At 43.7% G+C, this 23,435-nt stretch overlaps 4 protein-coding genes across 5 annotated transcripts in view; all 4 read right to left on the bottom strand.

Annotated features, from left to right (window-relative positions):
• Nucleotides 1–186: 186 nt before the first annotated feature.
• Nucleotides 187–1,176, bottom strand: LOC309347196 (leukotriene B4 receptor 1-like; the record flags this gene model as incomplete). The annotated part of the gene is made up of 1 exon (XM_081871537.1): nt 187–1,176. One exon carries the CDS (start codon nt 1,174–1,176, stop codon nt 187–189), a length of 990 nt encoding a protein of 329 aa, XP_081727663.1.
• A 2,800-nt stretch (nt 1,177–3,976) lies between these two features.
• On the bottom strand, nt 3,977–6,705 carry LOC309346680 (leukotriene B4 receptor 1-like). Its single transcript, XM_081870580.1, has one exon. It carries the CDS (start codon nt 6,691–6,693, stop codon nt 5,716–5,718), a length of 978 nt encoding a protein of 325 aa, XP_081726706.1. The 5' UTR covers nt 6,694–6,705; the 3' UTR covers nt 3,977–5,715.
• A 565-nt stretch (nt 6,706–7,270) lies between these two features.
• Nucleotides 7,271–9,168, bottom strand: LOC309346679 (leukotriene B4 receptor 1-like; the record flags this gene model as incomplete). The annotated part of the gene is made up of 1 exon (XM_081870579.1): nt 7,271–9,168. Exon 1 carries the CDS (start codon nt 8,375–8,377, stop codon nt 7,271–7,273), a length of 1,107 nt encoding a protein of 368 aa, XP_081726705.1. The 5' UTR covers nt 8,378–9,168.
• Nucleotides 9,169–10,617: 1,449 nt separating this feature from the next.
• The window catches only part of PSKH1 (protein serine kinase H1), a 30,756-nt gene continuing 17,938 nt past the window's right edge, over nt 10,618–23,435 (bottom strand). For both annotated transcript variants that reach the window (XM_081870516.1, XM_081870517.1), the window contains exon 3: nt 10,618–17,735. In XM_081870516.1, the coding sequence (XP_081726642.1) occupies nt 17,418–17,735 (318 nt within the window). In that variant the 3' untranslated portion in view covers nt 10,618–17,417. The remainder of the gene's footprint in view (nt 17,736–23,435) is intronic.

Here is a 23,435-nt window from a genome sequence, read left to right as displayed (position 1 = left end):
CCCGAGGGAATCTTTCCCTGCTGCTCATCTATTTAGCTTTAGCTATACCCTTGTCACTGGAAATGAATATCACAACCGTTGGAAACTAGAGGCTTCCATTTTGCCCAGAACTGTTGAAATCCACGATCATGTGCTTACATGGATGAAACTCAGTTCAAACCAATAAGTTTTAGTTATGACTCTGCCCTACCTCTTGGTGGTTGTACTGTTAGCAGATGTTTCATCAGTGTCTTCTTGCAGCTTGAAAAATAACTTGGCAAAACTGGTCCCCTGTAGTTCCCCACGGAAACTCTGTGCAGCAAAGGCATACAGGATGGGGTTGACAGTGCTGCTTAAAAAGGCTACAGCCCAGTGAATGTTTGAGACAACCTTGTCGGCATGATCCAGAGTTTTTGCCACACCTGGGAAGGTGCTTTGCAGCAACAGTGCACAGACGGTGAGGAGGCTGAAGATGTGGTAAGGGAGCCAGCACACAAAGAAGCCCCCAACCACAGCAATAATCCGCTTCTTGGTCTTCATCTTCTGATGGAATTTCAGAGTCCCAACCTTCCTTGTCACACAGGAATAGCAGATGGCGATCACAGCAAAGGGGATCACAAAGCTGAACAAAGTCTCCACCACATTATCCACAATCTGCTGCCATTGGGCACCATACACGTCATCTGAGCAATCTCCTTCCACATTCTGGCTTGACGTGAATATCAGAGTTGGAGACGCAAAGGCAACTGCTAACAACCAAACTGCCACGAAAGTTATGTATACCACATGCGGTCTCTGCCACCTTTTGGAAGCAACTGGAAGAACCACCACAGCAAAGCGATGCAGGCTCATCAGGGTGATTAAAAAGATACTGGCGTACATCGTTAAGTAGTTAAAGTACACAAGGAGCTTGCAAGAAGCCTCTCCCAAGTTCCAGCTGGTCACAAAGTCATAAATCCAAAATGGCACTGTGAGCAATGCCATTAAGTCAGCCGTGGCTAAGTTCAGGATGAGTGCAATGGTGAATGATCTCCGGGGAAACTTGGTTAGGATGATCCAGAGCACAAAGCTATTCCCAGGTATGCCAGTCAGGAAGCAAGCACTAAGAATCAGGTTTGGAAGCAAAGTGCGCTGCAACCACAAAGTGTCCACCCCTGTGTTGTTCAATCCAGTCTCTGTAGAACTATTGAGAGCCATTGTGGATCTCATTCGGGGATTAGCAGTTGCAAAGAGTGAGTGAGCACCATCTTATATAGAGGTTCATGGTAAATGCAGAGGAAATGGCCTGGGGTGATGCAGTAACACAGCTTCTCAAGAAATTCATGCAATCCATCATATCCTTCAGCTTTCACCTTCTGGCTCTATGTGAATATCAGAGTTGGAATGCAAAGACAATCACCACAAATCCTGAATTCTCATGATGTTGATCTTCACTTTCATACACAAATTCCATGCCTATTAACCTGGTTATTTAAATAATGATTAGTTACTGCCTTTGATAGCTTTATCCTCTGCAAATCTATCTAATCTCCTTTACAGCCTTCCAAGCTAATGGCCATCACCACATTCAGTGGTAGTGAAGTCAGACAAAAGGAAATACTTCTTTCACACATCACATAATCAAACTCTTCCTACACAAATCCAGAGTGGAGTTTCTAAGGCGGTTGGATGGCATCTTGTATGCCTCCTTCCGGCAACTCCTGCTGCCAAGCTGATGCCAAATGTCTTGTCTTGCTTTCCTTTCCTCTAGACCACATCAGTGGGGCCAAGAGCAGGGTGGTTCTTGTTGTCTGGGCAGCCCAGGACTTCCATACACACTGCCCAGGCTTGCACCCCATAGACTCCACTCCCAAAGGTGCACTCCTCCATCTCTTGACGACAAACTGGTCCTGGAAGGGATGAGTAAATATCCTGACTTCCTATTACTTCATGCAAAGATCAGCATACTAATCATGTGTTACCAGCAAAGTTCAATTATCAATTCCTGTAAGAAAGCGTCAGGCTCTGTACAATAAAATCTTATTCTAGGAGTAAACTCATGATTCAGAAACATACAGAAAGCCAGTCAGTCATTTCTAACTAGTGCTATGTCCCTTCAACTTCAAACTCGTCAGAGTAAACGAAATGATAAATAGGCAGGAACTTGCATGTAACAAACAATGGTTCGAAGTCATAATGGTGTTACAACATTCACTTACCCATAGTTAACACTGACCAGTTTGTCATGTTCAGATGGCATGACAAGTCAAGAGCAGAAGCAATGGAGGAGGGAAGGGGGAAAGAAACCACATAGCCTCACTACTTTGTTCCTATAACATTAAACCACAGTTGAAGGTTCTGTTTGGCTGAGGCCACTTTCTTCTTACCTAACACAGATGAAGTGAGATGGCCCTATTTAAGCAAACATGTGCTCAGGAACCAAAGCAACCTAATTTCACCCAGGTAGAGCTTAGAGTCATGCTGTCCTCATTGTCGGAAGGCTGCAGCAGCCAATCACATCACATGAAGTTTGTTTCCAGTCTCTGAACTTGAGGCTATTTGCTTCATTTCCAGATACGTCTATAATGTTTTTTAAAAGCAAGTCTGCAGGAAATTTATTAGGTATTTTAATGTGCATTTCTCCCAATAAACAAACTTATATACAGTTGTGCCAAGTATATGAATTTTTGCAAGTTATTTTGTCCTAATAGAACACATTTTTGTACGTTGTTTTGACCAATATACACATTTTTGTACGCATTCTGGGGTTGCAAAATTGCATTGCAAAATATGGAGAAGTGTGACATTTTAAAGAGATCTGTTTTAGTTTGTATAGGTTTTAGAAGTGCAAATTTTGTAGGTTTGAATTATGAATTGAACTAATTTCTTCCCTGTGCTGACCCTGAGGTGAGGAAATGTCAAAAGTGTAAACACTTTGGTGACACTGGAAATTCCTCAACTCCATGGTTCAGGATTTGCTGTGCAAATCCTAAACTTAGTTTCGTTTTATTTTCAGAAGGAGGGATAGGAAACATAACAACTCATTCCAAATTGTTAACTACAAATATCATACACAACTGGAAGTCTTCCTTCATTCATTCACACAAACAAACACACACACACAAGGCAACCACCCTGATTCCATGTCTGAAAATGTAAGAGGAAATTATGCTCTTTCACCAGCTTCAACAAAAACAGGAACTGGCATTTCCAAAAATTGCCACATAAACCACACTTTCTCACAGTGCCTTTTTCGGACAAAGTGTTCCCTTAATTATCTCCATGTGGTCCCTTCTCTTCAGGGATTTAGCACTACCAGCCTCATGAAAAAACGATAAGGAAAAGTGCCCCCAAGTGCAGCATGCACAGATAACAGCTTCCTTGAATAGGAGTTGTGGGGGTTTCTGGGATGGGGAAACAAAGCAGGTAAAGCACATTGGGTGAAGACACCCCACTTACTTTCTGGTGGGTACAGCAAGTAGAAATGCAACTTGAAACACAGCGGGGGGAGGGGGAGGAAATGCCCTTGCTGCACTTTAAGGCACTAACGTGTACATAGCCCTAATCTGGGGTAGCAAAGAAATGTCAGATCTTCAGATATTTTAAGATGGCTAACATGTCCCTGGTAGGCAGTGCTTTTCTTCTAGGAAAAAAAAGTGCCAGTACCTTGAGAATCTTCAGGGGGGAAAGCACTGCTGGTAGGTCTTTTCCATGCTAAACTTACCAAGTTCCTTCAACTTTTACTCAAACAACTTGTTTCCTGTCTCATGGATAATCTGCACTGCCCTCCTCTAAACCTATTCTGTTTTTTAAATAAATACTTCTTAAAGCATCCAAAACTAGACATAGTATTCCAGGTGGAGCCCAACTAGTGCAAAATAAAGTAGAATTTGCCTGAAGATGGCATCATATCATCTCAGCTGCTGCTATTATTATTATCATCATCATTATCATTTATATACCACCCTATACCCAGAGGTCTACCCAAGATGAGAAAATAAGTTGTCAGCCATTCCTATGTGTCATCATTGTTTATTTGTATGCTGTTTTTTCATCATAGATCATGCTCAAAGCAGCTTACAACTTCAAAAAGTTTACATAATTCATGAGCATTTGCAAGACAGAACAACATGTAAATAGTTATATAAACAATAGGCTAATGAAAACATCTCTTATTAATAAATATACAATAAGATGAAACAATCCACTGATAATTTCTAATGAGGACTAATAACACCCAAAATAATACATCTTCAAAATTAAATCTTAACCCTAGCAACAATCACCAAGCAATAATACCCCATCTCGAGGACTTTTGGCAGCAGCAGAAGCCTTTGATGCTCAGGGGTCACATAATTAGTTAGTTATAACTAGGTGTCTCATGCTGCCCTCCCTGTACCATGTATTTGTGTATCTATGTGACATATAGATAGATAGATACAAACTGCAAACATTTTAATACCAACCATTTAACTTCTGAATGATAACTTTATCATGCATTAGTTCCCATTCCATCCCCACCCCCCGTTGGGGCATTCAAATTCTTGTTGCAATCAACAATGATAAATTAGCATGATAACCAGAAAATTGATATTTGCATTTTCACAGTTTGAAAATAAATTTTAAAAACTAAAAAAATGATGAATTAACTCAACATAAGTATTGTAAGAGTATTGCTGCTAGCTGTGCCCTTATTCAAAATACTTTAAAAGTTTGGGCTTTAGCAAAGGAATGCTGGGATAGCAGGATAGCCAAAACAGATTCCCACCAGACACAATAATATTTCAAGGTGGTATCTCTGGTCAGCAATTTCAGTTCTGCAGCAATTTCTGCAGATAGAAGGTTGACTTGATTATTGTAAGCACTGGAAAACTTCGGGAAAGAACCTGCCATGAGCATCTTCTATCTTGGGTACCCAAGTAGCCAGCAGAACTAGGGACGGGGGGTAAATTCAATTCATTCATATTTAAAGATGAACCTACCTAATTTGTATTTTTCTTAAAAAATACATGAAGTGAAACAGCCATTTAAATCTGCACTTCTTCCAGTTTTGCAGTGCAGTTCTCCAGCCACGTAATAGGTACAAAAATGCAAGTGCTAGATGAAAATGTGCATATCATTGCTTATATTTGTGAAAATAAAACACCAGTCTGCATTTTTTTGGTGAAAATAGCTTTGCAAAAATGTGTATATCAGGTTAATATGCATACAAAAATGTAGTTACTAAAAGAAATCCACGCTAAAATGCTGATGAATATTCATGAGGACTTAAAAAAAAACTGATGTGGAAATGTGAAGAACTGAACTTAAGATTGAAAAAATGGGAAAGTGGGAGAAACTGAAATTGATAGATTTGTCCATCCCTAAGAAGGACTGAGTAGAGTTAGCACATCTTAATGCAGCCAGGGCTCATGGTTCTTTCATGGAGATATTGTGAGGTGTCCTGGTCAGAGCAAAAATGTAAGCAGGTAATAGCCTGGATACAAGGAGGAAAGTTGCTTGGATAGAATAGACGACAAGAGTTCTCCACATTCCAAAGTTGCTAATGAACCACAGATAAGGTTGTTGCTGCACACAAAAACTCTCTGGGTCTCCCTCAGATTGCCAGGTGCCACAACAGCATTGTGTTGGTCTCAAATCCATTATTTTACCCCAGCAACCTCTGAGGTTCTTCCTTTGCTTATTAATATATACAGAAAATGCTCGTATCAGAGGAGGAATATTTTAGTCTAAAGTTACCCCCTTACTCCCCTGGAGTTACAGATCCTGCACTGAAGCAGTACCTTCTCTAGTAAGTTTCTGCTCTGTGTCTTCCTGCATTTTGGCAAATAACTTGGCAAAATTGGTCTCTCGTAGTCCCCCACGGAAGCTCCGGGCAGCAAAAGCATAGAGGATGGGGTTCAGGCAGCTGCTTAAAAAGCATACGGACCCATGAAGGTTGTTTAGCGCTTCAGTTGTCTCTAGCAAGGCCTTTGCCTTCTCTGGTTGAGCATATTTCAGCAACAATGCAGAGATTATGACGAGATTTAAGATGTGGTAAGGCAGCCAGCACACAAAGAAGGCACCCACCACAGCTGCAACCAGCTTCCCAGTTTTCATTTCCTTGCGGCGTCTCAGTGTCCGAATCCTTCTCATCATGCAGGAGTAGCAGATGGAGAGAATAGAAAACGGGATCACGAAGGCAAACAAGGTCTCCAGAACATTGACTGCAAGGCGGTGCTCATCCGAGAAATACATATCATCTGTACACTCTCCAACCTTGTTCTTGGTCGATGCCGATACCAGAGTTGGGCATGCAAAGACACCTGCCAGCAACCAAACTGCCAGCAACATCCTGCACACCACATGTGGCCTCCGCCACATTTGGGAGGCGAACGGAAAGACCACAACAGCAAAGCGGTGCAGGCTCATCAGGGTGATGAAGAAGATGCTGGCATACACAGTTAAGTAGACGAGGTAGATGAGAAGTCTGCACATGACATTTCCAAAGACCCAGCTGTTGAGAAAATAGTAGATCCAGAATGGCGCTGTCAACATGACCATTAAGTCAGCCAAGGCCAAGTTCAAGATGACATTAATGGTGAAGGAGCGCTGGGGGAACTTGGTAAGAACAGTCCAGACCACAAGACAATTCCCAGGCATGCCAACCAGGAAGCAAGCCCCAAGGAAGAGGCTTGGAAGCAAGCTGGCCTTCACCCATGACACCTCTGCCACTGTGTTGTTCCCATACATCATTGTAATATTGGGGGGAGCCAATGCAGAGTTCAGCCTTTGCAAATAGGTGTCAGAAAATGAGTGAAACTACAACACCAGTGCAAAAAGGAAATGACTGGGGCTGATGCAGATGATGTAGGTACATTACCACATTTTCTCAAAATGTTGGTAAAAGCCAAACATTGCTTTTGAAGGGGGGCTTCCCCTTTCTGTTCTTGTACTCAAACTAGGACTACTCAACTGGTTTGCAACATATGTTTATGCTAAGTACGGAAGCTCTGTCATTGCAATCTACATGCCCCCGGAATATGTTTACCTGGATACAAGGAGAAAAGTTACTTGGCTAGGATAGACATAAAGAGTTCTCCACATTGGAAAGTAGCTAATGAATCACAGATAAGGTTGTTGCTGCACACAAAAACTCTCTGGGTCTCCCTCAGATTGCCAGGTGCCACAACAGCATTGCTTTGGTCTCACATCCATTTATTTTACCCCAGCAACCTCTGAGGTTCTTCCTTTGCTTATTAATATATACAGAAAATGCTCATATCAGAGGAGGAATATTTTATTCTAAAGTTACTCCCTTACTCCCCTGGAGTTACAGAACCTGCATTGAAACAGTAATGTCCTTAGTAGATTTCTCCTCTGTGTCTTCATGCATTTTGGCAAATAACTTGGCAAAATTGGTCTCTCGTAGTCCCCCACGGAAGCTCCGGGCAGCAAAAGCATAGAGGACGGGGTTCAGGCAGCTGCTTAAAAAAGCTACAGACCCATGAAGGTTTGTTAGAGCTTCAGCTGTCTCTAGCAAGGCCATTGCCTTCCCCGGCTGAGTATATTTCAGCAACAATGCAGAGATTATGACGAGATTTAAGATGTGGTAAGGAAGACAGCACACAAAGAAGGCACCCACCACAGCTGCAACCAGCTTCCCAGTTTTCATTTCCTTGCAGCGTCTCAGTGTCCGAATCCTTCTCATCATGCAGGAATAGCAGATGGAGAGAATAGAAAATGGGATGATGAAGGCAAATAAGGTCTCCAGAATGTTGACCACAAGGCGATGCTCATCTGAGAAATATATTTCATCCGTACACTCTCCAACCTTGTTCAGGCTTGATGCAGATATCAAAGTTGGGCATGCAAAGACACCTGCCAGCAACCAAACTGCCAGCAAAGTCCGGCACACCACATGTTGCCTCCGCCACATTTGGGAGGTGAACGGAAAGACCACAACAGCAAAGCGGTGCAGGCTCATCAGGGTGATGAAGAAGATGCTGGCATACACAGTTAAGTAGACGAGGTAGAGGAGAAGTCTGCACATGACATTTCCAAAGACCCAGCTGTTGAGAAAGTAGTAGATCCAGAATGGCGCTGTCAACATGACCATTAAGTCAGCCAAGGCCAAGTTCAAGATGACATTAATGGTGAAGGAGCGCTGGGGGAACTTAGTAAGAACCGTCCAGACTACAAGACAATTCCCAGGCATGCCAACCAGGAAGCAAGCCCCAAGGAAGAGGCTTGGAAGCAAGCTGGCCTTTACCCATGACACCTCTGCCACCGTGTTGCTCGAGTGTGTGTCTGTGATGTTGAGAAGAGCCATCCTGTGCCTCCTGCAGAGCTCAGGCTTTGCAAATAGGTGTCGGAGAACGAGTGTAAGAAGAGCTCTAGTGCAAAAGGGAAATGACTGAAAATGATGCAGTTTGTACATAAATTACCACATTTTCAAAAATGGTAAGAACCCAACATTTCTTTTGAAGTGGCTTCCTCTTTTCTCTCTCTTTTGCTCAAACTAGGACTTCCCAACTGTTTTGCAATAGACAAATATGGAAAAACTCTGTTATTCCAAGTCACACGCCAACAGAGAATGCATGCCTATTACACTCAATTGCTAAAGTGTTGAGAAGGAACGACAGTATGCTTTGATGTCCTGGCTGTGGTCGCACTGCACTATTACATGCAATGGCTTTTTAGGGTGAAAAGAGCTGCTTTGGAGTGACACCTTTGGCTACACCTTCACCTTACATTTAAAGCAGTGATATATCACTTAACAGCCATGGCTCTCAGCAAAAACTCCTGGGAACTGTCATTTGTTAAGGGTACTGACTTGTTAGAAGAACCCTTTCTTTTCACTTAACTGCAGTCTTAAAAGTGTTTTAATAATCAATCTCTCTTCCCAGTGCTTGCAAACTCTCACCACTTGGACACGTGTGGAGCACGGAACACCATGTTTCTTCAGATAGTTCTATAGCTGAGCCATTAAGCACGGGAATTAAAAACCACACACCTAATTCTGAATGTTGTGTTTCCCATTCATAAAGAGACAGTTATGAGGAATAGATACTGTTGGAGGCTTTGTGGGTCCTGGTGAGGAAGCATTTTGGTCCAGCACCTGCACTTAACACAAGGCTAAATTGGGCCTTCTGCTATTATCAGCTCAAGGACACACAGAGAAGTGCAACTGCCAATAAGCTGCTTGGTGCAGATGAGGAGCCCATATAAAATAAGGGGTACCAGGAGATCTGATGTTCCCTTGGGGCCTTACTGAAATGTCTTTCCTGTGGACAGCTGCTGCCTACCTAGACCTGCTTGGCACTATCTGTGGTGAGTAATGCCAGTGTACCTATCACCAAATCAGGTCTGTGCCACCCGTGGTTTTTGCTTCCTTCCTCTCCTTGGGTAGTGACTGATGGAGAGACAAGATAAGCAGCTGCAGTCAGGTCACAGTTGAGAAAGGTGCCCGAGGGAGCTTGTATTGCAGCAGAGCCAGTGAAATGGCCCTGCTTCAAGGGTTGCCAACATGAATAAAATGGGGGGGAGGTGAGCCCCACCCTACATAAGAGTGGATGGCACTCTTTGTGTTGTTCTTGTAGAATTCAGCAGGCAGGAGAATATGGACAAAGCCAAAGTTAGTTGTCTCTGCTTGCCATTAGCTCTGGCTCTGCCTATGGTTGAGTCTTCCTACCCTCCACCCTATCAGTCTGAATGGGCACCAGGCACCACTTTGCCTAGCCTTTCCCTACCTGAGGTTGATTTGTTTCAGTAGCAAGTGGCTCAGCTGCCAATCTACAGCACGTGGCTCTATCCCTGGTGAGAGTAAGCTAGTGCCAGCAATACTGAGGCAACTGTATCACCACATCTATGATCTATATGCTGCAGGGACTGGAGCCTCCTCCTGCCAGGTAAGAGTGTTAACTCAAAGAGAGTCAGAGATACTGAGGAAGCACTATGCTGAAAGTGTCTTTCTCCAAAAGCATGTGTTAAGCATTTTTTTTCAGATGAAGCACCCATCCATGTAGCTTAGCTTCTCACGCTACACAGCACCTACGAAGATCCCAATTGCCTCCATGTGCAGATACGGAATACAACAGTCTGAACTCTGGTGGCATAGATTCACATGAAAATGTGATGAGGACACAAGAAATATTGGATTACAACATCTATTTTCTCAGGCATAACTTCTCACACTTTCAGTTTGTGGCTATGTATTGGAACTCTATTGAGGAGTGGAAAGGTCATGTGATTTCTGCTGGATTGAACCAAGGTTCCATTTTCAACAATGAGGTAGATGCTGCTGGGAAGCTGAACAATTTAATAAATAATAATAGTAACTCTCCAGTCTTTCATTGTCATTAAAAATACCTTTGAAATACACATCATACAAACCACTTTGCTCCAGTCTCCATCGGGGGGGGGGGGGGCACATACAGTACTCCATCCTGTGCTCAGCAAGTAATTGACATCCCAAGAGAAATATCAAACAGATGCAGGTGGAAGAAAAGCAGAGGAAAGATTAGGAACGTTTGCTATCCTGAGAGGGCTCCCTTCATAAAGTATGCCTGAGCATCCACTAAAATGCACATAAAGGAACCAATATAAAGACAATGACAATGTATTCAATAAAGCAGTCACCACACCACACCCGCCAAATGAAATACACTGATCACTAAGTGAGGATCAACACTTTACTGAATAAACAGAATACTTTTACAAATTTAAAAACAGACTGAATACACAAAATAAATAATTCTATACACTAATTTCAACATTACAGGTTAATTGCCATGTATCAAATCACACTCTAAAAAAGTAGAGATTCCATAGTGTAAAAAATAAAAGAGGCACCTAAGGCAAAAATCACAGACATGAATACTTGAGACAAAAAGTAAAATCTCACTGTCCCATTGAGAACAGGGAGAGAGAGATTAGGAACAATCTTTTTTGGCAACTTGAGTGTGATGAGCAGGGGGTGGGGGAGAATGTCTGAAAAGTGAAAGCGAGTTCCTTAAGACCTGCAGTGGAGGACTTCCAAGAAGCACTGCAGGGTCAAAAGTGAACCATTCACAGGACAGGGGAGAAGATAAGGGCAGGTGGAGGCCAAGAGGTGGCGCCCCCCACTCCAAAGGCCACCAGACTGCAGGCGGCTTGGAAAGTAGCCTGCTACTAGCCAGAGACAGTGTGTCTTACACAGTGCAGTCCTGTGCATGTCTACTCAGAAATAAATCCCACTGAGTTCAATGGTGCTGACTCCCAGGTAAGTGGCTATAGAACTGCAGCCTTGTTTATTTAAAACAGTGGTTTTCAAAGTGTACTCCAAGAACCCAGAGGTTCTTTGAATACTTATTAGTGAGAAAAATCAGTAGCGGCAAACGAGCTTTCCCAATAGGCAGCTTGCCCATCACTACCAATCTTTCCCAGCAATGCATAGCCAGTAGTAGGTGTCATGTGTTCTAAGGCATTCTACTTTAGTACAGGTTAAATGGCAACACCCAACAACGCCTAACCAGCAGCCATTGCTCAGGGCAAGCCCTACAAGCCCCAGAATCCTCTGCAGTGTGCTGGGGTTCTCTGATGGGCAAGCAGGGAAGGGTTCCTTTGCAGACGAGTTGGGCTAGAATGTACACTGCAAATGGAAAGCTTGAAATCCACAACTTTATAAACAACCTTTCATTACACACTACAGAGGCAGACAAGCAAAGATGAAGCAGAAGAGAGGACCGAGTGATGGAAAAGCAGAGACAAATGGATTTTTCAACACAGGGGCTGCCCAACCAGAAAGCAGGGCACCTGGTTGTTTCGGATAGCCACCCTCAGTCAATTAATGCACTTCACATTCTTTGCTATGTCTCTGCTAGTGGGGGACAAATGCTACAGCTGAGATCCACAGAACAGTGTCAGGCTAGAAAGTGCCCAGTGGGAGATTTTTTTATTTTATTGCTCCTCCCTTTGAACCGGAGGCCCTTGTGTCATAGCAGACTCCCAAGTTCAAAAACTGTCTGTAGCAGAGCATGGGGGAAAGGGGGGAACAGGAGTACGACAAACACAAACATGGAAGACTAGTTGATGTGCATTACTAACTGTGCAGTTCTTTGGAGCTTGACTCAGGGCTGCAAGTGAACCCTGGATTTCTGAGGGCAGAGACTGATTGCTTCAGATAAGGCACTGGTTGGCAAATGCAGCATGAAAATTGTATAAGGCATGCAGAACAGGCAACTTTTCAAAAGGTATGGAAAAGCTGCATAGGCAGAATGATGCAACCGAGCCCCTCCTTCCTTCCTTCCTTCCTCTCTCCACACACACCTTTTTCTAGTGCTCCCCCCGGGCATTTGCTACTGACAGATTTTTCAGAGGACCATCTCAGCTGTCTCATTCATATTTGGATTAAACAACATGGTTGACAAACACATTTCACTCAACTGCAATGAAGACAATCCCATACTTTTGGTGTTAGTGTGTGTCAGAGAAGAATTCAGCCTCAGCCAGGGCATCCCAGGCCACTGCTTGGCCACCAAACCAGAGACTCATGTAATGGCAGGTTCAGCTGTCTGTCTGGTTAGCCGAGGGCCAAAATACACATTATGGCAGCTAAAAAGTGCCATGTTGCCTTCACTATCTCCATAACATGCCATCACATCAGGGACTTCCCCACCAGACTTCTTTCCTTATAAGGTAGCAATTGGATGAGGACAAGGACAACTCATGCAGAAGTCTGTGCTTCAGTCACAGTATATTTCAGTAGCAGTGGCATCTGCACTCTAAGAAAGGGACCATATAACTCTTCAACAGATGAATAAAGTAATCAGCACATCAGAAATAAAGACCAAGGGAGCTTCCAGATGGGGGTTTAAAACTGCTCCACAGCATCAGAGAAGGAAGAAAGGAGGACATGGAATGGGGGGGGGGAGAGACATTTATTCCTGCAGATTGTGCTACCTGTAGCAACTCCATTATTATTTCATAAAATTTATAAATCACTCAATTGTAGGGGGAAAAACCTCAAAGTGGCTGCATTACACATGTTGCTGTCTCCCCAACCTGGTATCAGCACAGGGTTGACATATCTTCCATCTGGCTTACTAGTTTCAGGCATGCTCCATGGCCAGGACCAGTGGTTTGTGGGTTTTTTCTGGGGGGATGTAGGGGTATGCATACCCCTTAAAGATTTTGTGAATCTAACGGGAGTAGAAACTAAAAAAAATAGTTTCTTCTCTAGCATGGTGAATCGTCAGTTCAGTTGCTACCCCCGATGGCGGCCTCATTTCCTGCCATGGTGTTTCCTGAGTCTCAGACAGAATGAGAGTACCCCAAAACATTTTTTAGGGAAAAAAGCACTGGCTAGGACCCAAAATGACAATGCAATGAATTATCATGCGAACTTTGGGAGGCTCTCCTTTATGACTGAAGACCTCTGTGCTGGCTCAACAAGCTACTCCCCAAAATTCTTGGGGATAGTCTTCAATGCTGTACAAGGAGTGGAGGACACAGGAAAAGTTGAAGAGGGAGGGAACACCATCTGACATGCATGTGGAAATGGTTTTGTAAGCCTAAGGACCTCTTGAAGCCCACTCATGTAGGAGCATACATGAGTCCAGAAAAAGAAAAGGAAAAAACTCCATTTGGAAGCATCCCAATGCATCTCAAAACAGAAGCACCACAGCTTAGAAGGACCAAGCCAAAAGGTTCCCTTGGAAGACCCAGCTCTTCCAGATTGTTACAGCTGGCCATCAGAGTTTGCTTAGTAAGGCTATGAGGGCAAGGAAGCCTCTAACCACTGTGAGTGTGGGCTTGGTCCCATATGGAGTGGGGGACTTCAAAGAACTAGGCATTAATGACTGGGGCACTGCCTTTATAGCAACAGAAACTAACTTTCCCAACACTAAGAGAAGAGACATAGCAGATGCTAGCCTGTCCCCTTTCTGATTAAACTACCCCAAGGCCCTTTGTCCCAGCAGAATACACCTCCTTATCCCTGCTGGCTGGTGTTAAGGCACAATTACACTTCTAGGTACTATCCAAAGGGGCAAGGGCAATTTTGGAAACCAGTAGGAGGAAGTCATCATGAAGAATCTGCTGATACAGAAGGGGAACTCCTGTACACAGAGTACTTGGAAACCAGTAGGAGGAAGTAATCATGTAGAATCTCCAGGCTCAAAAACGTGAGACATTTCAAATGCCACAACCCAGTTAGAAGCTGCCTCTTGTCCATGATACCCCTATCCCCATTCCCAGTTATGTCTCTGGGGTGAGTCCTCTCTTATCAACAAAAACATCACATAATCTGAAGCTGGCATTCTCTGAAGTGGCAATCATTGACCTTATCCCATTCCACAGTGGATAGGTGGATTTTGCACCACTAGATCCGAGATGCTGTAGGGGTTGGTTTGTTTTTTACACAGTATTGCTAAGTTCCAATATATTTACAATATTTACTGTTCCAACAGGGAGGGAAGGGGTGGTATAAGATAGAGACCAACGTCAACATCTAGAGACAATTCAGTACCCGAGTGTTGCCATCTTGTTGCTTTTTGTTTTTAAGCAAATGCACACAATGAATCCGGTTCACTGGCATGAACTCTGAGCAGGAGAAGCAAAAGCATGGGCTAAGAGTTCTGCAATCGAGGACGGAACAACAGTGAGAGGTCATGTGGTCATTTTCTTTTGACCTACAAACTTAATAATTCCTTAACACAGAGATTTCTCACCACCAGGGCTGTTGAACATAGGCACCTCACATTTGGCAATTTCCCCACCGTGTAATAGAAATAACTGTGGGGGAAAGTGTGAGTGAGTCTAAAGGAATAACCCTCTATAAAATTGGTGTCCTATCCAGAATAGACAACTGGAAATAGAGAGACAAGGCAGAGACCTTTACCACTACCACCCATGCTGGGGTGTCTCCTGAAGCAGTCACATACACACCACAAAAGTCAATGGAAAGACCAGTGTGCCACCAGTAGTGGGCAATACTCACTGGTGACACATAAATAGCAGGTGCATCTCCAACTGCAAAGTAACCTAAGTGAAACCACTGTATGAGGTAAAGCCAAGCATCAATAGGAGCCTGGTTACTGACAGAGAATGTTGGACCACTAGATGTCACCCTGGGCTGAGAAACTGGTTCTGCATAATGTACCTCTAGAACTACTGCAGGAACACATGGACATGAATCAATCCCACTGTAGTGGATTAAAGCTTCTTAAGCACACAAGCTGTGTGTTACATTACTTTTCCTATGTAATGCTGATGTCTCAACAAGGTGAGGACAAGGCAGACTCACATCCTTACTAATGAGCGATTCAACATCCCAGCTACTGCTGCACCATCACTCCCTCCCTCTCTGTCATAGGGAAATGCACACTTGGGAGCACCCAAGGGCTACCCCACTGCAATGGTATCACTCCCAGGCACTTCGTACACCTTTACTCCTAACACCTCCACTGAGTCACTGTTCATTGGGACAGGAAGTGCCTTTGTTGACGTCAATAAAATTTAACTGCCCAAAATGATATGGCCACCTGCCTACCATGACTGACGCAATGTCCTTAAGCTGATGTCTGACAATGTATCCTGACACATTAACCAGCACAAGAGAGTTGCTCTTGGAAACAGGATGTGCCACCAGAGGCTGGAAGTAGCTGGTTTCTGTGAAACAGAGCAGCTGATGTGAGGGCACAATGCCAATCATGAACAGGACAGAGAAATATTGATTTAAAGTTGGAAACTCCAATAGCTGCCCTTTTTTCTTGACCTTATCTACTGGGGTGAATGAAAGGGCAGAACAACAAGACTTGCTCCTATATCCCAAATAAATTTATCCCACCCCCAGGCCATCCTATTATTTCAGGACTCTGGTACCTCATTACATCATTTTGCTGCACTTTTAGATAAAAGTCTAACTGGAGACAGAAAATCCCTACAGAAACACGTTCTCTCTCTGCTCAGACTGGCTACTGACTCTGGCAATTTGCTGCTGTAATAAGCACCAAGCTTGCTGTCTTAATTTTTTTCATATTACTTAATTCAAGAGGCAGCTCTGGTGTGAGCACCTGATTTGCTCTCTGGCTCTTTATTTGCAGCACACTAAAACCAAGGGAAAGTGGGTTAATCCGGGGGGGGGGGCATGCAGCGTAGATTATCTTTGGGTCCCTTTAAGCTATGTGATTTTATGATTCTAAGCTGCATTGCCTGCACCCCAGTGTGCCAGCTGTAGAGGCAAGCACAGCAGTTGTTTGAACCCACTCAAGCCTTTAATGAGAGAAACAGACTTTTGATGTCACCCCTGTGATGAGAGACACCCCCCCCCCGGTGTGTGTACAGGAGGTCAGAAGAGGGAAGAAAGCTGTCTGATGTCTCCTCAGTCACTTGCAATGTTGCAGTACTGAGTCACACATCTGAGCACTGATTGAGTCAGAATGATGACCGGGTTTCCTATAATTCATTCCAGCGTTAAGTGGAAAGATACAACAGAGAGCAAGATAAGGCTCCAAAATAGTGGGAGGAAAAGCCATTCCCAGCCAACAAAATTAGTGTAGTTAAGGCACAACCATTTCTCCAGCCTTCAACACACAGGACAGTGAGAGGAGCAGCACTAATTCTGATTTCCTCCAACAAGTATCAAAGGAGAATTTGGTCCCCATTTCACAGCTGTATGGATGGAAAGCAGCCATTTAAGTGCAAAGCCAAGTGAAAACTGAAACTGTGAAAATGCATAGCCCAAGATTCAGAGAGCTGTGCACAGTGTTCCACACATGAACTGGGACTTACAGGCTCCCCTACCCTCTCTCTTGGGTGCAGAAAACCCCCAACTGATGTCACAAAAACTTCTGGGGCAATGTCTGATGCAGTGCAAAAGGCTGCAGCCAGAAGAGGAACTCAGTAATCTCCTTCTGCACCTGTGGACCCATGGGGTTCCATGATCCTGATTTTAACCAACAGCCTAAGTCAGCAATAGCCAATGTGGTGCCTTTCAGTTACTGCTGGACTCCAACTCCCATAAGCCCCAGTCAGCATGGCCAGTCAACAGAGATGACGAGCTGTAGTACAACAATGTTTGGGTGGTACCATGTTAGCTACCCTGGCCTAAATCATCCCTGTAGCATCCAGACCCTGTAGCAACAGAGGCTTGCTAGATAAAACTTGGGAATCAATAAATAGGAGTAGCAAAGATTCTTGGCTAGGGAAGGACTCTTCTGCGTGGCTCCAGTATTTCAGGCAACTAACTGTAGACTGTTTTTCCAGGGCTGGGCCAAGAAGCAGGATTTTCTAATCCCCTGACCCTACACAGGTGAGATGTGCTCCCAGGGGCAGCAGCATCCCTAAAGCTCCATCTCCCAAGGCAGGAAGATGGACATAGGAAGTTGGGCTTTGAGAGAAGAGGGCTGGAGCTTGGGGCCCCCTCACTTAGTGAACACAGTGCAGAACATGTCCCAATGACAAAGAAAGAACAAGCCAGGCAGCCTCCTGCTGAGTTGTCAGCCATTGTACTGCTGCTGATAGCGCAAGTTCAGCTCTCGCAGTTCCCGCTCCCGTACCCGCCGGGACTTATTGGATTTAGTGGAGCGGCTGGAGCGGGTGGACTGGGCAGACTTGGTGCTTTGGCAACGAGATGATGCCCTCTTGAGGAGGTTCTGAGATATGGAGCGGTGCAGGTTCTTCATGGAAGAAGAGGCAGCCATGCTGACCACCCAGGGGTGCTTTAAGGCTTGAAGAGCTGTCATCCGGTCACTAGGATCCACTGTGAGCAGACGGTCAATGAAATCCTTAGCAAGATTGGACACGCTGGGCCATGGCTGAAAATTATAAAGAAACGGGGTGGGGAGAGAAGAAAGCATTAATTCTAATGTTGATAACAAACAGACCATCCCACATTGGAGTAAGAGTGGCAATGTGCAAGCAGTCTTGTTTTAAATAAGTGTGCATTCCTATCACACTTGCTCTGGCAAGTGGAAGGAACCACATCACTTGCCTCGCCCTTGTTATTCCTTCACCCAGAGCAGTGTAAGAAGCCACAGATGCTGATGTACATTGGCAGGTACATGACTGGAGACTAATGGATTTCAGCGCAGCAGAACTACAGGGGCAGCAAACGTATGATTAATGAGCAACCATACTGCTACATCTCTTAATTAAGTTTTGTGTGAAAAGTCAAAAGGCATTTACTAATACTTGGGTTTTCAGTATTTGCACTCTGACAGAACTTCAGAAAAGTTCTAAACATGCTAAATCAATAGTTTTAAAAATCAGTTTTGGTGTGTGTGAACACTTTCACGTGTATTAAGAAACTTGCTGGATTATCTCCCATATCTCCTGAAATGGGTTTTCACTGTTTTCATTATGCTTTTTTAATTGTTTGTTTTATTGTATATTTTAATTATGGATCTTTCAATGTTATTGTGTATTTTGATTCTGATTTTATAGTTGCAAACCACTTAGAAGCCATTTTGGCATGCAAGCAGTGTATAGATTAAATAACAACAAAAACAACAGTAATAATAATATTATTTGATTCTCCATGCAATAAATCCTAGATATTATACAACAATACAGAATATACAGTATTTCCATAGGTTCACAAATTGGAGGATAATTTCCCCTTCAGTGCTGCTCACAGTTATTTATCAGCAAAGCTTTCGTTCTCTTTTTGATACAGGATTCAGACAGTATGGAAGCAGGAAGTCTGGGGCACATGTGTGCTTTTAGGCAGATATAAATAAATACACACACATATATACTTTGATGTGCTATTGAAACCTCTAAAAATAAACTCCTACTAAAAAATTTAAGCAACTCTTGAATAAGGAACTAGGATCCCAAGTAGACAACTGGAAATAAATTACCACCTTCAGCCTCGACAGACGAGTCAGCATTACCAGTCCAGTTAAGTGGAGCTAAACAGAAACAAACTCCCAAACAAGAGGGAATTGGATTTCTTATGCTTTCAATTACTCCCACGCCATCAGAAATGGGGAGTACAGAGCACTAGTAATTAGAAATCTCTTCTGGTCAGCAAACACAAATCGGTTTATTGATCTGTTTATGCTGCTGCAGGTTTCACCTGCTGTACTGTATGTATCTTTGGCTTGATTTAATTAAGCTACCCTCCTGAAGAAAAAAGGAAAAAAGAGTATATCCTGCTGAGGTTATAGCCAAGATGAGTTTACCAGCTTCTTTGTCAAGTTCCTGACAAAGTTGATCCATTTCACAGAACCACAGCAGCAGGGTTGAACTTTGATGGAAGAACGACATCAATGGAAGCAGGGGGTAGGGGAGAAATCATTTTTACAGTATAATCTTTCACTTCTCCTTTTCAGATTAATAGAAATTGAGCCTTAAAGTAACTTGCCCAAAGAGGGTCAAAGTATACATGATATTCACCACATATTGGAAGCCCAATGATTGGGATTCTCTGCCACTTAAAAAACAAAAACAAAATCAAAACAATCAAAACAGCAAATAGCAGATTCTGAGGGGTGTGTGAGGGATTTTCAACATGAAACAGTGATGGAGAAAATGTTAAGGTAATCCTCCCCCAACCAAAGTACCAACCTGGATCAAGACTCTTGCTGTTCTGCAAACCTTATGAGGAATGATTGAGGGTGTTGTTGGGTATGTTTAGTCTGGAGTAGAGGAGACTGGGAGGAGATAAGATAGCAATTTTCAAATATCTTAAGGGCTGTCACAAAGAAGATAGTGCAAGCTTGTTTTCTGTTTTTCCAAAGGTTAGGCCCTCAATAGATTCAAATTACAAGCATGGAGATTCCAACTAAACATTAGGAAGAACTTTCTGATGGTAAAAGCTGTTTGGCAGAGAGGCAGACTAGCTCGGAATGTGGTGGGCTTCCTTTCATTGGAGGTTTTTAAGCAGAGGTAAGCACGTGAGTCCTTCTTATAGGTAAACCAGTAATAAGGGAAGCACTATAGCTCAAATGGAAAGCATAAGCTTGAAATTCTGAGATTCATCCCCTAACATCTCCAGGGAGAGCTGGGGAAAGACTCTTGCCTGAAACTATAAAGAGCTACTTGTTACTAGTCAGTCTAGCTCAGGGGTAGTCAATCTTTTTTTACCTACTGCCCACTAATACATCTTTCTTGATGGTGAAATTTTCCTACCGCCCACCAGTGCTCAATGGAAGGAGGATTTAGCTTGTGCCATAGAACCCCCTACCGCTCACTTAGAATCCTGAAACGCCCAGTGGGCGGTAGGGACCAGGTTGACAATACGATACGATACGATACGATACGATACATCTTTATTGTCATTGTCCCATACAGAACAAAGAAACTGAAAAATCTACATAAGTCTAGCATAAGTCTTGGTCTAGCTGATGCTGAGCTAGATGTACAGTTGTACCTTGTTTTGTGACTGGGATCTGTTCCGGAGCCGCTAGCTGAAAAGTACGCAGGGCAAAGTGCCACATCTGCGCACGCAAGTGGAGCGGTTTGCGCTTCTGCGCATGTGCAAAGAGCGATTTAGCGCTTCTGCGCATGCGGCAAGCCCAGAAGTAACTCGTTCTGGTACTTCCGGGTTTGCTGTGGACGTTCGCTGGAATGGACGCTAGACGAGGCGGACGTTCGTGGAGGTATTACTGTATCCTATATTCCTATGGCAGCTCAAAGCTGCCCTCAAGTACATGTTTAGATGAGCACATGGATTCTGCGTATCTGCATTTCATTGAACAAAGCCAGTCTGTGTCTTCCTTCTGTATTTCCTTTCTCCTATAATACATTGTTATTTGGGGCCATACTGTTTATAAGTCCAACAGCAAGCTCCCCTGAGCGAGACTGACCTACAAGTCCTCTAGTTGCTGATAACTATTGAAGAAAGAATATAAGAGCCTGCTGGATCAGACCAACAGGCCATCTAATGTAGCACTCTGTTCTTACGGTCAGTGGTGAATTTGGGGCTCTCCAATTTCAGTGGCACCCTGCCTCTCATGCTCTGCTCTACAGCATTGTTGTGGTGCCCCCTGCAGCATGGTACCCAGTGTGCCGCACCAGTCTCGTTACCCTAAAACCGCCTCTGTTACAGTGGCCAATCAGATGCCAATGGGAAGCCTGCATGAATGACCTCAGCACAAGAACATTCTCCCCTCCTGCAGTTTCCAGCAAGTGGAATTCAGAAGAATACTGTCCCCCAACAAAGCCATTGTGGTTAGTAGCCACTGATAGCCTTATCCTCTGTGTATTTGTCTAATCCTCTTTTAAAGCCATCCAAGTTGGTGGCCATCACTGCCTTCTTTGGAGTGAATCCCATAGTTTAATTGTATGCTGTTGTGAAACATGTCTATTTCCTTCGGCTCAGTATTAAAGGCTTTATTGTGCAACACCAAGTCTGTAGTGCAGACAGAACCACAGCCTTGTATAGAGTGGAAGCTTGTGAGGAAGGAAACTTTTGTAACACCACACTCTCTCGGATTTCTTGAGGAGGCAGTTCGATTCATCACTAAGCCCTGCTGTGAACTAAATGCTAGGGTTACTTTACTGGAAAGTGGATTATAATCTTCCACAGTGAGACAAATGAGTTAATGTCTGTTGTAGCACAAGGGAGCTTTCTGGATAGCAAGAAGAAATACACTTCTAATCCTGCAATAAGCTTCCAAGGAGCTGGTCTTGCCACCAGAACTTTCTAAGCTTGCTTTTAATCTTACATTAAGAAAGATTAAATAAAATCTGAACCACTCATCTAGCTTAAAAACATGACCAAAGGTTCTTGGTCCATAAGGAGCTTTCAGCACCAAGCTAGCAGTTACTCTCCATGCTTAAAAATAAATAAATCATAGAGGCCATTTCAATACATAGCTAACTGTGCACGTGATGGGCTGACCAGCAACTTAATATAAATTAAAATCTGAACTTTACTCACACAAAAAATTATCTAGACTGTTCATCTCAATCACAAATCAGAGCTAGGCATACTGCTGTCGGCCTTTTCAAAGTAAGTGACAAAATGGGCACTGCAAACTGTGCTGACATTTGCATTTTAGTGCAGTTTAGGGGTGTTAGTCCAAAACCCCAAGTCAAAAGAAATGGCCCACACTTCCTCATAAACTCTTCTCATGGCAAGGGCAAACATCTGGAGTGGGTATGTTTATTTTGATCTGAGATGAGGAGATCCATTAAAGAGTTGGGGATCCAGGTGACTTCTGTCTGTGATGCACCTTAAAGGTTTCCAAGCAAAGAATTCAAAGAAGCAAAAATAAAAATAGAGCTACTGGATTCCCAATAAATTGCAGCAAGCAATTACTTCCTTCACCCTCTTGGACCAGCAGAAGCAAGAAAGCAAGCATTACTGCCATAGGAAGGGTGAGCAGCCACAATGAGAGAGGACTGAGGGGGGCTATCTGCAACTGGCTGTAGTAGCTGTTGGAATCCTTAGTTGCTGCTACAGTCACCCAGAGCCTTGTTTACAGGCTCCTGTGTGAACTAGGACAATATTTTCCCTGTAGCCAGCATTAACAGCAGGAGAAGCTTGAATACTTTATCCTTTATCTGGGCCTCTTAAGAGAAAAAAGAAGAAACTACCACTGCCCCTCTCTGACCCGTCCCCATACTCAGAAGTATTGCTTGTTTTAATGTTCAGCTTAAAAATTCTTTCAGATGTAATCTGGGCTGGAAAGAATTATATCACAGTACTTCTGGCCTCACAGTGTCAGCCCCCAACAACAGTGACCTTAGGGCAGGCTTCCAAGGACATGCTTCTAATTCCTGAACAAGAAGAATAAAACTGGGATCAGGAGCTGATCGGCTGGATGAATCAGGACTGCCTGTGCAACAACAGGCATCTCCCAGCCTAGAAGAAGGACAACTCTATCATCTTATGATGATGTGTGCTCCAGGCTTTCAACAGGGACAGGAATGTAGAGGTTTTTCCCTTCCACAATTATAAGCCTTCCTCACCAAAACTGTGGGATCAGCTGTATGCATAGCAAGATGAATAAGACATTGAGAAGAATTGCCAGTACTCCTTCCAATAGATTCTTGTGCCATTGATGAGGGGCCTACCAACATCTAACAGGAAAGTATGGGTACCTAGGAGTTCTTAAGTCAGACCAGGGTGTGTTGAGGCCCTGAACTGTACAGCTTCTAAAACAGGAATGGGGAACCTATCTTCTGTTGAAAGTTGCATTCGCTTGGGGATAATCCATCCAGGCACACATGGTAGAGTTGGCCTTTTTAATTTCTGCCACCCCTTCTTCTTCTCTCCTATAGGATCACTCTTGCCAGAGATCTGATCACTTCCAGAGAGCTTTTGAAATTAGGCCCACCCCTGCTCTTAGATGACACAACTCATGACAGATCTTAAGCAATGGGCACTTGACAGTATCGGGAGGGAGGAAAAAAGGATAAGAGCATGACAAACCCTTTAATAATCCACAGCACTCTAAGGATATGCGGCCATCTGGTGCCATCATCTCCTATAACCTAGTTTTCTCAAATGAAAATAGCCAACGTGGTCTCCCTTGCACAAACCCCTTGTTAAAAAGAGGTCA

Source organism: Podarcis erhardii (genome assembly GCF_964252035.2).
Source record: "Podarcis erhardii genome assembly, chromosome: 7".
NCBI classification, from domain to species: domain Eukaryota; kingdom Metazoa; phylum Chordata; class Lepidosauria; order Squamata; family Lacertidae; genus Podarcis; species Podarcis erhardii.
This window is presented reverse-complemented; position numbering and strand designations above follow the sequence as displayed.

What these genes read in the sequence shown, in the direction of transcription:
- LOC309346680 (XM_081870580.1), bottom strand. Translation starts at nt 6,693, where the DNA reads ATGATGTATGGGAACAACACAGTGGCAGAGGTGTCATGGGTGAAGGCC.